This window comes from Macrobrachium nipponense, chromosome 13, assembly GCF_015104395.2.
Source record: "Macrobrachium nipponense isolate FS-2020 chromosome 13, ASM1510439v2, whole genome shotgun sequence".
Taxonomy (NCBI): Eukaryota; Metazoa; Arthropoda; class Malacostraca; order Decapoda; family Palaemonidae; genus Macrobrachium; species Macrobrachium nipponense.
This window is the reverse complement of record NC_087206.1, coordinates 63,879,461-63,895,580: the sequence shown is the minus strand read 5'-3', so window position 1 is coordinate 63,895,580 and position 16,120 is coordinate 63,879,461. Positions and strand designations below refer to the sequence as shown.

The 16,120-nt window shown below is 37.4% G+C and overlaps 1 protein-coding gene across 7 annotated transcripts in view; it reads left to right on the top strand.

Annotated features, from left to right (window-relative positions):
- Positions 1-16,120, top strand: part of LOC135225854 (uncharacterized) — a 151,331-nt gene that overhangs the window by 34,385 nt on the left and 100,826 nt on the right. For all 7 annotated transcript variants that reach the window (XM_064265398.1, XM_064265396.1, XM_064265397.1 and 4 more), the window contains exon 2: positions 1,437-2,297. In XM_064265398.1, coding sequence (XP_064121468.1) covers positions 2,245-2,297 — 53 coding nt within the window. In that variant the 5' untranslated portion in view covers positions 1,437-2,244. The remainder of the gene's footprint in view (positions 1-1,436; positions 2,298-16,120) is intronic.

Genomic DNA, 16,120 nt, shown 5'->3' with positions numbered 1-16,120 from the left:
TTCTCTCTCTCTCTCTCTCTCTCTCTCTCTCTCTCTCATACGCACAAATACTTACATACCTTTTCATACACGCTGTTCGAGAGGAGAGAATCCGTACAGGCACAAAACTGTTATCTCTCTCTCTCTCTCTCTCTCTCATTTATCTGTTTTGAATTAAATGTTTGTGAATATACAGTAAAATTCTTTATTCTTGTTTTCTGTTAGCAAGAAGACAGAACACTAACTCTCTCTCTCTCTCTCTCTCTCTCTCTCTCTCTCTCTCTCTCTCTCTCTCTCTCTCTCACACACACAATACAAATATTAGATTACATACAAAAGATCTTTGATGGCTCACCCCAGCTTTCATTATCAGCCACATCGATAATGAGGGATGACTAAGTTCTCTGGAAAACACCATGTTTATTTATATCGTGTTAGTTTTTAGTGATATGTTTACAATTGTTGTTGTTGTTGTGGTGGTGGTGGATGGCATGCAGTTGGAATTTCAAACGTTCAAATCAAAGACCACCTAGTGCATTCTCCTTGCTTTTCAAAAACAAAAAAAAAAAAAAAAAAAAAAGTTTTTATCTATTTATTAATTTGTTTTTTTTTTCTTTTTAGTAAGTGAAATCTCTTCTTCCTGTGTTTCCCTCTCCTTCTCTTACTTCCTAATAATAATAATAAAAACTAATAATAATAATAATAATAATAATAATAATAATAATAATAATCAAATATATAATATAATCATCTTAATAATAATAATAATAATAATTAATAATAATAATAATAAAACAATAAAAATAAAATAAAAATATGATATAATAACAGTAAATAATAATAATTCCAATAATAAGAATAGGTTAACATAACAATATTAATAATTTATAAATGAATAATTAAAACAAGTAATAATAATGTTCCATAGGAATGGTTTCAAATCAATTTAATAACCTAAAATAATAATAATAATAATACAAATAAAAATAAAATGAAAATAAAATAAAATAATAATAATAAACTGTTCCTCACAAATAGGGTTCATCTTCTGAATAATAATAATAATAATGATAATGACAATAATAATAATCCATAATAATAATAATAATAATAATAATAATATAATAATGATAATAATAATATTAATAATAATAATATAGGAGTGTATATATATATATATATATATATATATATATATATATATATATATATATATATATATATATATATATATATATATATATATATATATATATATTATTGCTGGTGGTGTTGTCTGTCTGAATGATAGTTTTGGAATTGTTCTGATTCTTGATATAAATAAAAGATATATATATATATATATATATATATATATATATATATATATATATATATATATATATATGTCTCCAATTGAGCCTATACAGTCATATCATTGTCGCTGTATTAACTGTGTGTCCTTTTTCTCTTTGCAGCTAGCCTCAATGTCCGGTGTTCGTTTTTGATGAAGAGCAACTTAGGCACAAGGTTATCCGATCGCAAGATTGACTAGAGACTAAGGTTGTTGGGGGGACGATGATGAAGTGAGAGAGAGAGACAGACAGACAGACAGAAAAAGAGATCGAAGAGAGAGAGAGAGAGAGAGAGAGAGAGAGAGAGAGAGAGAGAGAGAGAAACAGTTTGACACAATGGACAGGCGGCAAATCAAGGTGAATTAAGCGAACGAAACAGCAGAAGGCTTTGCCCCCTGGCCCCCCCACCACCCCCTGCCCAAGGAAGGAACGCCCGTGCCCGTCGGAAAAGATGTAGTAAGGGGGGCGAGGGGTTTGTTCGCTTTTTCAAGACGATGCATAGAGACTGGACGGTGGGAGAAAGAGGACGAGGAACGAACGGTCCAGTGTTGAGGCGATCACTGGCGAGACTGGGAGAGGAGATGTGAGCACAGGAGTGATATATAGTGGAATTGAGCGAGCGTGAGCGAGCTAGCGAGCACAAGAACGAGATCATCACAAGCACAGCCCTGGAGGTGAAGTGATAAAGCGTATAGGAATATAACAACAAAATAAAAAGGAATAAATACTAGAAGACGAGTCAGGCTGGACGCGAGAGACCCGATACGTTGTGTGTTTAAAAAAATAAAATAAAAAGAAAGGGACATATTTTTGTGATATTTTTTAAGTTAAAACTAGAAAGAGTTCGCCGTGGGCATGCGATTGGGGTCGTTCTCGGAAGCACCTATGCCTCGTGTGTGTCGGCCGTGACGTCAGTGGAAGTTAGAGCAGCATGATTGACGGGAAAACGCCCCCGTCCCTTAGCCCGACCGTTCCGCAAATGGGGTAAGTTGCTTTATTGTTTGGTCTCATGACCGTTAGAGCCCTTTTTTTGGGCGTTTGGTATATATAAAACCTCTGGGTGTCCATTGTTTGTACACAGACGCGCGCGCAAGCGCACATGGTCCTTGTGCACATACACATCACACGCACTCACACAAACACACACGATCACACATACTGTGTATATATATATATATATATATATATATATATATATATATATGTGTGTGTGTGTGTGTGTATGCGTATATATATATATATTATATATATATATATATATATATATAGTAAATCTACACACACTAATCTTTCATTGTGTATTTTTAGAATATAGTAACAAAAACTCTTTTTTTCCTTTTGTTTTCTTGCTACCTTGGAGGTTCATGATTTTATTCTGAACTGGAAATAAAAAAAAAAAAAATATTTCATACAAGCTGTTGTGAGGAAGCAGTTCTATATATATATATTATATATAGATATAATAATATATATATATTTATTTATATATATATAATTATATAATTTAATTTATTTATATTTATATATTATATCTATTAATATAATATATTTTAATATATAGATATATATATATATATATCTATATAATATATCTATTTCTATATTATCTATTTATATATTTTTATTTTGAAAATATATTTTTATTATATTTATATTATATATTCTTATTATTTTTCTTTTATAGTGCTAGGGCTTTATAAGTGACCTCCCCTATTATCTGCAAATGTTTTTGTTTTTAATTGGTAATAAATTCAATGTATCTCATATGTTAACAGTTTATGCGAATTAACACCATCATAAGTTTAAGATATCTATTATATATTTATGTGTATAAGAGTTAGTTGATACTTTTATCATAAGATCTTTACAGTTTCAGGATTTTTAGGTTCGATTCTGTGTCTAGGAACGTGACTTGCCTAAATATATATATTTTTTCAGTGATATTTAAAATTGATAAAGAACCACCCTCTTTTTAATTATTTTTTTCTGCAGCAAAGCTAATAATGTTTTTTGAGAATATAATCCGATGTTAAAAATTCTTTGTCTCAATGTGTCATGTGTTTTTATGAAGAGTGTATATATATATATATGTGTATATATATATACACATATATATACACTATATATATATATATATACATACATATATATATATACTATATCTATATATATATATATATATATATATATATATATATATATATATACACTACGAGTCTTAGAGCTCCTAAGCAATGTATATTTTGAGTTTTGCAAACTATTTCTTAGATAATCATAAGTATTTTCCTCAGTTGTTTATTTATTGCATTACATGACAAAAAAAAAGTATATCTTAATTTAACCAGACCACTGAGCTGATTGACAGCTCTCCCAGCAACGGGACCTACAGCTTATTGTGGGATCCGAACCACACTATATCGAGAAATGAATTTTTAATCGCCAGAAATAAATTCCTCTGGTTCCGCGTTGGCAGAGCGGGGGAGCGAACTCGGGCTACCAAATCGGAAGGCGAGCAGCAAGTAACCCACTCGACCAATGAGGAACCATTGCATGACATACAAAGCCATTTTGAAATTCCCTCTTCATATAGAGATTATGAAAATCAGCCGTTTTTTGTATCCGTTATTGTTTTTCTCAGTTGTGTCAAATAACAAAGTGACTGTAAAATATTTGTAAAATATGGTGATTTTTTAAAATATTTGTAAAGTATTGCGACTTAAATATTTGTGCAATATATTTTTAATAGTTCCGTCCGTGCGTGTATGAATTTTAACAGTTGATCGAAGCTGATGTATTTTTCCCTACTAAAATATTTAAATTATTATTATAAAACTTAAGTTAATTAAATTTAGGTGTACTAGGTATGTATACTGCCGTGTTTCTTTTGTCATCTGGAATAACAGCAGTAATTGATACAAAGATTAATGAAGCGACTTAGTTTTAGAGAGGTTTCTTATGTCATTTATTGTGATATTTAGCATACCGTGAAAGTAGTTTGTATATTCTGCAGTTACTGTGGTCTTGACTTTTCTTGATCCATCTACAAAAAATGGTTTATTTTTACGATAATATCTGTACATCTGCTTTAGAGTATATAATCAAGACTACCGGAAATAGATCTTATCTTTCGGTGGTCTCTGTATAATGCTGTATATGAGCCGCGGCCCATGAAACTTTAATCACTTCCAGGTGGTGGTGGCCTTTCCTTATATCGTTTCCAGAAGCACGATTATGGTTCATTTTAACCTTAAATAAAAATGAAAACTACTGAGGGTAGAGGGTTGCAATTTGTTATGTTTGATGATTGGAGGGTGGATGATCAGCGTACCAAGTTGCAGCCCTCTAGCCTCAGTAGTTTGTAAGACCTGACAGAAAAAGTGTGGACGGACGGACAAAGACATCCCAGGTTTTCGTTTACAGAAGCCATACTTTCGATTGGGGAAACTGCACATATCCCTATAAACAATGACAATTCTATAGGTGACATTGATACCGATGATCACTATGATACCTGGACAAGGCTAGTTGAGAGAGAGAGAGAGAGAGGAGAGAGAGAGAGAGAGAGAGAGAGTAATGCTGATGACAATTGATCGATGTTGTCGATGGACGACTATGGAATCATCTCCAGGCAACTTCTCCTCCATCCATCCGTCACACGTGACTGAAGAGATCTTCTTGTCCCCAGATGCTGGCGATCCGAAAAAAAAAAAAAAAAAAAGAGTCGTCGGTCTCCCGATCAAGAAATCGATTTAACCTAGTAGCCAACGTCATCCTTACGTCAGAGGGATAGAGAGAAAAAGAGAGAGAGATAGAGAGAGAAAGAGAGAGGGAGGGAGGGAAAGAGAAGTGACATGGGTGAGGGGGATGGGATTGCTTGCAGTGGGAGTAGGGGTAGAAGTATAGGAGGAGTAGGAAACGAATTGGCGGATCATTTGAATGCACGTTTATTACTTGGTTGTATGTAAGGAGTGGTTCCTTTATTTATATATATCTATATATATATATATATATATATATATATATATATATATATATATATATATATATATATATATATATCAAGGCTATCACGAGAATCACGGTGATGTGATATAGCTCTTTTATATATATATATACATAACATATATATATATATATATATATAATATATTTATAATATATATTATATATATTATAATATATATTACAAGCTATCACGAGAATCACGGTGATGTGATATAGCTCTTATATATATGTGTATATACATATATTAATATATATATATATATATATTTTATATATATATATCTATATATATATATATATTTGTGTGTATGGTAATTTTTGTGTTGAAAAGATTAAGTAATGAAGCGAAGCTTATCTCATCGGAAATTAGCAGAGAGAGACGTTACATGCAGCCAAATGATTATTATTCCAGAAAATACGTGGTACTCATGACGATTGCTCACTTGCTCACAAGTGCTGTTCCTCACCGTATCGAATATTCACTGATAGCCGTTTGCATATGAAGTACACGTAATTATATACTTCGGTATTCATTCATTATGGCTTAGTTTATTAGCGGCTTTTTAAGGCTGCAGAGAGAGAGAGAGAGAGAGAGAGAGAGAGAGAGAGAGAGAGAGATTTCGACCGCTTTGCTGATCTGATAGGACTGCGGCTGGCCATAGACTCATAGTCATGGTGAGGAAGAAGAGGATGAGGAGGAGGTGCTCTGGTTACTAACCGATATATTGCAACTGTGCTTGATGATGACGTCCCTGGGACGTCGGCCAATCGCAGTAGCCCTTTAATGCATGATTGTAAGGCGACGTGACGTCACCGCGCCGAGTTGCCAATCACGGCCGTTCTCGATTCAAATGTTTGCTTGAGCCGTTTTTTTATTTATTTTATTTATTTATTTATTTTTACCTCGAGGGGAAGGAAACTTGCTTTGAAATTCTTGTAGTGTGATGATGTTGAGAGACGAAACTTTGTTGTCAAAATGTTTTTTTCCGCCTTTCTGTTATATCGTACCGTTTATCGGTAGCGGTGCGCGGGAATAATTTGGGTTAGGCGTAATGATGTGCTCGTCGAAATGGCAGCATTGAGGCATCGTCAGGAAGGGTGAGGCAAAGAGGGAGGGAGGTGAGTTGGAAAGAGAGAGTGATGGGGGAGTGGAGGGAGAGGGAGAAAGAGTGGGGAGAGAGAAAGCCCATGGGAGAGGGGGAGGGAGAGGGAAGGGGGACAGTTACTGCATGCGTATATGTGCGTCAATCAACAGCGTCTATTACTATGTTTTAAAGCTGGCCGTTGGATTGTATGTGCGTGAGTGCGTTCTCTAGACCAATATACACCTGTGGTAAATTATGCTCATTTTCATCTCTCTCTCTCTCTCTCTCTCTCTCTCTCTCTCTCATGATTAAACGTTTGAGAAGTATAGTCTTAAAATTGTGTAAGTATCACGCTTAGAACCATTATTTGTTTAATAATCTGTCCAGGGACCATCTTTTATTAACTGATTATTTATATTATTATATATCCAAAGATGTTTATGAGTTTTTAAAAATTAATTATTTTTAACAATTTAATCAGCTGATTTCCTTTCCCCGTGAACTTCAGCTTAGTATCAACGATTGGAATAGATTCTCCTGCCTCTTTTAGCCTTCATTTCAGTGTTTTTCTCAGTTTTTTGTGTTTATTTCTTTTTAACCCCTACGTTTTCTTTCTCGTTGTGCATTTGCACTTCTTGCTTTATTCTTCACTCCTCCTCCTCTTTCTCCTCCCTTTACCTATCAATTCCCACTTCTCCGCTATCCGTTTCTTCCTCCTCCCATCGCTCCACCTTTTCTATCGCTCCACCTTTTTTTCTTTTTTTTCATTTTTTTTTCGCTGGGCGTCTTTCCTTTCTCTTTAATGTCCTCCGTCCATTTGTGTTGTTGCAGTGAAAGCTCCTTGAATTACCTGCTTGTCGTTTCTCTTTTATCCGAAAGGCTATCGCGGACTCCTCGTGTTTGTGTGTGTGTGTGTGTGTGTTTGGTTTCTCTAGACTTGCTGTTTTTGTGTTTTGTGTTTCGCTTGTTTCCAACCAAGCGTTTTTCTTTTGTTTGTTGTTTTTGTGTGTGAGGTGAACGTTACTTGGGACTAGAGTACGTCTCTCTCTCTCTCTCTCTCTCTCTCGTTGGAATGCAGATTATGTAAGAGTCCTCTCGCTCATTCAAGGTTAAATGCTCGTGAGATATATTGCCCGACTCTCTCTCTCTCTCTCTCTCTCTCTCTCTCTCTCTCTCATGTGATTTAATGCACGCGAAGTGTATTATCCAAAGAGCTTTCATCACCTAATGCTCGTTTTCTGTTTATTAGGCGATAATGGGGATACTTTGTTTTAATGTGTATACGCAGCATCCCAGCTCATCTTTTAAGCTGTTTTTCTCGGGGTAGACAGGAGGAGGCATTGTGGGGCAGACACTGTGGGGTATTTTTCTGTCGACAGCAACATATTTGGCTCGTGGTTTTAAGGACACCCGCACTGCTCGTTTTCTGTCTGGTGGGTGGATTGTTGTAGGTATGCGTAGGTCTGTACGTGATATGAGCGGTTGATAAATATGTTTTTCTTATGTAAAGCTTTCCAGATATATATTTATATATATATACGCATTAAGCTACAAATGTCCTTTAATATCTTCATTCGCTCTACCTCAGAATGAATATATTTTCATATATGTTAACTGAAGGGGAATTTTTAGTTGATAATATTTTACGTCGGCTCCCGGACGCGAACCTAGGAACCCAGAAATCAGGACGTACAGTGAAGCGTATGTATGTACGTATCTATATATGTGTGCGTATGTATGTATTTATCTATGTATACGATAGGGAAGGTCACAGGTACCACCGTTCTGCTTATATTGCTTAAACACGAAGTTAGGTCATCGTGTTACATTTAATACAAAAAAAGACACCGTTTGCCGTAATATTTTGTTATACTCTCCCGTAAGGTAATCAATATCTTCTTACTTTCCAACCTCTCCTAACGATTGATTCATAGTATACATCTGCGAGGTTTTCTTATACACCTGTCAGACCTTTTATACTGTCAACTTCCGTTCCAGCGCTGAGTGACCCCATACGTCCCAGCGCTGGGGTTTTGACTTAATTCTATTTTCAATTCAGTTCACCCACTGCTTAGTCGAGTACCCCAATAATCATTCGAGTGGACTGGGTCATGGGTAGAAGGCTCGGGACCTCACGCCAGAATCATAACTGATGAGACGAGGGAACTCCCTTTGGCGCCACGATCTCACTCAGCAGCAGGATAAGGTGTACCTATGTGTGGTGGTACACACAAACCAAAATAGCATACGTAGGTGCGAATCATATAAGCGGATGGAACGCCCCTCCGATGCTATACGTAGGCACTCTCCGTTTATTGAGAATTCGTTGCTAAAGTAGGTATTTGTGGCTTTACGTATGTGAGTATGAAAAATGCTCGTGTGTATGTGATGTAACGAGAACGCACACACACACGCGCACACACATACACATACACTCACCAGTACATATGTGTATGCATGTGTGTGTGTGTGTGTGTGTATATATATATATATATATATATATATATATATATATATATAATATTATATATATATATATATATATATATATAGATATATATATATATATATTATATATATATTATTATATATATATATATACATACATATTTGTTCATACGCGGAACAGACCTTTCGGTCTTAGCAATAGGATAATCTTTTGGCGTCAGCTGGCAACTTATCCTATTGTGAAGACCTCAGGTTTGTTAGCTGTGAAAAATACAAGTTGATGAAAAAATTTGTCACACACACACTACACGTGAATGCAGACAAGCACACACAAGCATTTGGATATACGATTGCATCTTTTGTACTGAGAGACTCGTGTGGCTGAAGAAGAAGTAGTCTTCCTCCTGTATCGTGTGGCCTCTCCCTTTCAGAGAGGATGAAATGCTAAGATCGATCATTCCCCTAGTGGCGAGATGTGCTTCCATCAGCAGTACGTGAGATCAACTGCAAGTTCAACCATTTGCCTCCACTCTCTAGAAATGCTGGTGGTGGTGGTGCCGTTGTGTTCTCTCTCGTTGTGGCTGTTTCTTTTCCTCTCTCTTGGTAGATGTTTTCGTGAGTCACACAGCTCTTGCAGGGTGCAATGCTTGCAAGGTGCGAGAGAGAGAGAGAGAGAGAGAGAGAGAGAGAGAGAGAGAGAGAGAGATGTACTATATAAATACTACAGTCAGCGAATGTCATGTCACCTTTGCAATGGAGAAAGTTTGCTAATTACTGCTTGATGTTTACGAATGCTTGCTACGCACATGTTCAAATGTCTTTTGTGTGTATGCTTGTTTGAGAGAGAGAGAGAGATAAACGTTCAATGAATGGCAGCTTCCTCTGCAGAGCGAGTGAATTCGTGAGCTCTGCCTCTATATACTCTGAACGGAAAAAATAAAGAACCAGGCGACGACCTAGAGAGCACACACCGTCTTTGCAAACGGGAGACCGGCTGGCTGGAGGCCCCCCCCCCCCTCCTCTTCTCCGGTCTCTCTCTTCATCTCTCTCTAGTCTCCTCTCTTCCATCATGCTTATAATGGCAGTTTTCTCCATAAACGTTTGCTGAATTGCATTTCCAAGTGAACGGATTGTGTTGATATTCTGTAGAGTTACAATTTTGTGAAGAGAGGCGCGAGTGTGTGTGTGTGTGTATTCTTGATCTTCACGTAACCTTAACCGGGGTCGCCTTGCAAAATGAGTTCAGAAAGTTGTTGCATTATATAAAGTTGTCAAACAATGATGCATACGCGTGTAGTGATTTCGTATGCCTTATAGTTCAAGTTGGTGAATCATTAGGTTTTATTTGCGTGCATGCATAAGATGTATACTCTTGAATAATATAGAGGCTGTGATTTCACTAAACTCTTAGAAGATTCTCAGATATATATATATATATATATATATATATATATATATTATATATATATATATATATATATATATATATATATAGATATATATATATACATACACACATACAGTTCTGAGAATCTTTAAGAATTTAGTGAAAATACAGCTCAATATTCAAGAGTATACGTATATCTTATTGTTACAACCTCCCAGGTTGCAGTACAGGTTCTTTTTAGGTCTTTATATTCTCAAGGATTGCAGTCAGTAAATGTACCTCAGTGACAAGGAAGGACGGAAACAGAAACTCAAGAAAACTTAACAATATTTATTATAAACTAGAACAATGACTTAATCAACCTTGCGAGATTAAATACACTTAATTGTACAGAATTTTCAAGAGAACAATACCTGGTTCTCGGGAACTCACAAGAAAACCTAAAGCTAATACACTAAGCCCTAAACAAGAGCAAACCCAAGAGAGAAAACATACTTAATATATAACAAGTTGGATCCACAAAATAAGGCTAGCCAAAATAAATCAATAACCTAATAATAATAAGGTAGAAAAGAAGTAAGTAGATGATAACAAGGAAAAACCTTAATATTCCTACCTACAACACAAAGCTAAACAATCTGGAACTCGGTCCACTAAATACTGACACACAAACAAATATGACAACATATACATGTAAACTTACACATATATATTTATAAATAATAAAAATTGGCAAAAACAATAAACAATTTCACCTCAAGTGAAATTCCAGAAGAGGAGTTGAATCCTGGGCCGTGACCAATCCACCCAACTGCTATCAAAAGGGCTAATACTGTACGCCAGGTACTGAAGGGCAACACATTGTCCCGAGAGAAGAGGAACGATTATACGTCTTACCTGGCGACAGACTCCCTACTAGCCACCTCACGAGTCAAGTAGCTATCTCACTCCCGTATAACAGCTGGACGAGGTATGACACGGCAGGTAAATCCAGAATCCAGTGCCGGGATACAACTACGACACAGTCCCGTAAAAATCCTCCGACGGGAACAAGGGGCAGAAAACGGCGGTCGCAGATGACTGAGCGTCTGATAAACCCTCAACAGCAGTGTGAAGGTCGCAGGTGACAACAACACCTGCGCGAGAAATAGCCGTGATTCAGGGACACACACACAACAGACGTATATATGCGTCTTCCAAAATCCGTGAGCGAAATATCCAAGTGCGTGGTCCAAAAGGCAAGTATCCAAAGTCGTCCTCCAAATCAAAATACGTATATGCTGCGACAGGAAACAGTACTGGTGAGAGCTTGTCAAGACCCGAACGTCCGCGTTGACGGTCGACCATGTCCACTCATCACCTTCCCAGTGTTTATAAACACTCAAAGCAAAAGAATAACAATCGTTAAAACGATAGTTCACTAATACACAAAAAAGGAGGAGGAGGCGCAAAAAACACTGAAACAATCGTAAAGCCACTCAACTTACGGAAACACAAGAGTAACATACTCAGCAAAAATTTAACTTAAAAGTAAACAAAAAAATAAACAAGGCTGATTTAAATCAACAAAAGAAATAATAATAGTTTTACGTTAACCTAATACCTTCCTCCCCCAAAACAAAAAAAATTATTCACATAGAATACATTTTTTTTATCAAATACTGTAAGAATGCTGAAATGGAAGGAATTAACATAATATTATGGAGATACAAAACCAGATCAAGATAAATATTTAAACACCTGCAAAATAAAGGTTATAAATATTATTACAGTACACATGACAAAAGAAGCATAGCTTTCACGAAGAAAACTTACCAAACCAGCCAATAGGGCACCTTAAAGAAGGATAAACCAAGACTCGAACGAACTACCAAAACAAAAAAACTGATAGACCTTACCGAGGTTGAACATACAAAAACAATGCACTTGACCAAAACCTACATCTAAACTAAACCCTAAGATAAAGACTCACTCATACACTCACACACATGCTTGCCATCATATTTTACTATGCAAAATAATAGTTTTAATACAAACCCAATGAAGACACGAGAAGGGCGAGGGAGGGACAAAAGCCAAGATTACATACGAGAAAGGGCATCAGGAATACGGTTCTCAGATCCCTTAATATGTTTTGATAACCAGAGAGAATTCCTGCAACTGCAGAGCCCACCTTAAAATCCTCTGGTTGGATCCTTTCATCCGTTCGATGAACACTAGAGGATTGTGGTCAGTCCAAATCTCTATAGGGAAAGAGAAATTAGTAACATAAGGTTTAAAATGTAGCAGAGTGCGAACCAAGGCCAAGGCCTCCTTCTCGATAGTGGAGTAACTTTTCTCCGCTGCCAATAACTTACGGCTGAAGTAAGACACAGGACGAACCTCTCCAGCCCCATTTCTCTGAAAGAGGACACCCCCAATGCTACATCACTGGCATCCACCGCAATAATGAAAGGTTTCTGAAAAATCAGGAGACATTAATATTGGGTTTGACACCAACACCAGTTTAAGTTTAATAAAAGACTCTTCACATTGAGGAGACCACACAAATTTCTGTCCTTTTTCTAATAGCTTAGTAAGCGGCTGAGCAATGTCCGAGAAGTTTCGGACAAACCGCCTATAATAGCCCGTCATGCCGAGAACTCTCCGAACTTCTCTGACATTGCATGGCCTCTTCAAATTTACAATGGCCTCGAGATTGGCTTGTTTAGGGGCTACCTGTCCTCCCAAACCAACCTCATGACCCAAATAACATACTTTGGCCTTGCCAAATTCACACTTACCCAAGTTCACAACAAGACTGGCGGCCCTCAAAGCTTCAAACACTTTTCTCAACCTTACCATATGAGTTCGCCAATCATTGCTGTGAACAACTAGATCATCAATATAAATTTCAGTGCCTTCCAAACCACAAATGACTCTGTTCATAAGCCGCTGAAAGGTACATGCAGCATTCTTCATCCCAAAAGGCATTACTTTACATTCGTAAAGTCCAAAGGAGTTCAAAAAAGCGAGAAATTTCCCTTGCTCGATCAACAGGGGCACACTTGCCAATATCCTTTCAACAACGATCCAACTTGGTAATAAATTTTGCAGACCCTATCTGATCGAGACAGTCATCAATGCGGGGCAAAGGAAAGGAGTCATTTTTAGTACTGGCATTAACCTTACGGTATCCACACACATACGGTACTTCCCATCAGACTTCTTGACCAGAACAATCGGAGAGCTCCAAGGACTTATCGAAGGTTGGATTAGGTCATGCTCCAGCATATACTTTATTTCCTCCTCGACTATGTCCCTCTTCACTGGATTTAGTCGATAAGGACTCTGCTTACGGGGGAAGCACTGCCCACATCCACATCATGCTGAAGCAACCTCGTCCTACCTGGCGAACTCTGAAATACTTCTGGAAAAGAACAGATTAAATTAATATGTCCCTTTTCTGGTAACTTCTAGATGGTCCAACCCTCCTTTCAAAACCTCTAGATTTTGAATATTATTAAAGAGAGCATCAGAAGACACCTGACCAATTAAATCCTCAAAGTTATCCTCTGGAGGCTCTACAACCATAGACACAGGCTCATATACAATAGCTAAAGGATCTCTACCACATGAAATATAAGATTTGGTCCCGGGGGCTTCAATTTCATAATTCACCTCAGACAATCTTCTCAAAACCTTCCAGGGCCCCTTATACCTTCGTTCGAGGATATTGTCTGAGTCTGTACTCAACACCAATACTAATTCCCCAGGCTCAAACGACCGCACCTTGGTTTTCCTATCAAAATTTGATTTCATGACTGCTTGGGAGGAAGCCAAATTTTCTCTAGCAAATTTCCATGCAATGGCTAATTTCTTCCGTAAATTCTCTACAAATTGCATCACATTAATTTCTCCCTTCTGACCAGATGCAAGCAACTTCATGGAAAATTTCCAACGGAACGGACCACGTACCCTGTGTCCAAACACCAGTTCGAAGGGAGCTACACCTGTAGATGAATTCGGATGGTTCCTTATAGCAAAGAGAGCAAAGGGAAGCCCTTTTTCCCAATCCTCTCCTTGTTCATAGCAGTATTTCTTTAACACTGATTTAAGTGTCTGGTGGAATCTTTCCACCACACCCTGACTCTCTGGATGATAAGGTACGCTGGTAGTGTGCTGAATGGCCAGTTCAGCACACTTACCCCTAAATACCTTACTCGTAAAATTCGTCCCACAGTCGGTCTGAATTTTACGAGGGAGTCCATATCTGGAGAAAAATTCAATGAGCTTCTCAAATACTGCTCTGGAGGTAATCTTTTTCATTGGGAATGCCTCAGGAAATCTGGAAGCCCTGTCCATAATCGTCAGGAGATGAGTAAACCCAGTCTTTGTTCTGGGCAAAGGCCCTACCACATCTATTACCAATTCTACAAAAGGTTCCCCAATTGCCCCAATTGCAGGAATTGGATTTAAAGGTGCTTTAGGGATTACTTGATTGGGTTTTTGCCCATCACCTGACAACCTCACAGTTACTAACAAATTGTTTCACTGATAATTTTAATCCTGGCCACCAAAACAATTTTGCCAACCTCTTGAAAGTCTTAAATACTCCAAAGTGACCAGAAGAATCATCATGTGACAACCTCAAAAACAGACTCCCTAAATTGTGAGGGAACCACAATTTGTTCCACTCGAGAAGTCTCGTTCAGATCATGTGTAGATGGCGACTAACTGTAGTAACAAACCTTTTATTACACAAAACCTTGGTTTAGTTAAATCAGCTGTGTCACCCAACTCAAAATCAAACTTGTTTCTGAGCCTCAATAAACGTGAAACGGTCCCAATCAGGTTGCAAGATATCACTAACACTACTTGGACTATCTACTGGCCCAGGCCTTTCTAACTCTACTTCTAAACTACTTAAATCTAAGTCATCATCATTTATCAAATTAGCTGCCTTAGCAGATGCCCGGGTCATCATAGCCACTGGACAAGCATCCATAGTCAAAATAGGGAATAATTCCAGACCCTTATGGTCCAACATGTCATTTCCCAAAATACCATCAATACCTGGAATGGGGAGACTCTCCACAACAGCCAACTCAGTTACTTTATTATACCCAGGGAAGGATAACTCAACTTCTACCAATGGAGCTGAAACCACTGTGTTCGGGAACCCTCCCAGAACCACATAATTCCCTGAATATTTAACTAAACCATTTAATGATTCTTTTAACACTAATGACCGAGCAGACCCTGTGTCTCGCAAAAATTTCACCTTAAGGACTCCTGAATCAGTAACCAGTCTACCAGGCCAGATATATTTATCATAGAGTCATGATTGTCTACCACCAGTTGAATTCACATTACCGCCATCACCACTAATCATATTACCACTATCAATCACTGATGGATTATCAACCTTGGGATTAGTAGGAGTAGCCTTGTTTGTAATTAAAGATATAGGGTTGTCAACATTGTTACCATTTCTCTGGAGATACCTCCTTCTGGCATTACACTGAGACTGGATAATCGCCCGGCTTATTGCACCAAAAGCAGGTCCCATTACCTCTGCTCACATTACCAGACATTAACCTGTTTTTGGAAAAGACTCTAGTGTGCCCACCCACCACTTGAGACTTTTCCCTGACTATTCTTCTCATTCCTAGAATAGGTTGGAACACCTGAATGTTTTACCCTATTATCTACAACATTACCAGATTTATTATTAAAGTTATTTGGCCTAGCAGACTGGAAATTTATAACCTGGGACCCAAAATTACCGGACCCCGCTCGATGGGTCAAAACAAACTCATCGGCAATCTGAGCCGCCTTACTTAGACTGACCGCTTTTACTTCTAAGTATATCCTCAGCTCCTTACTACAATATTTCTTAA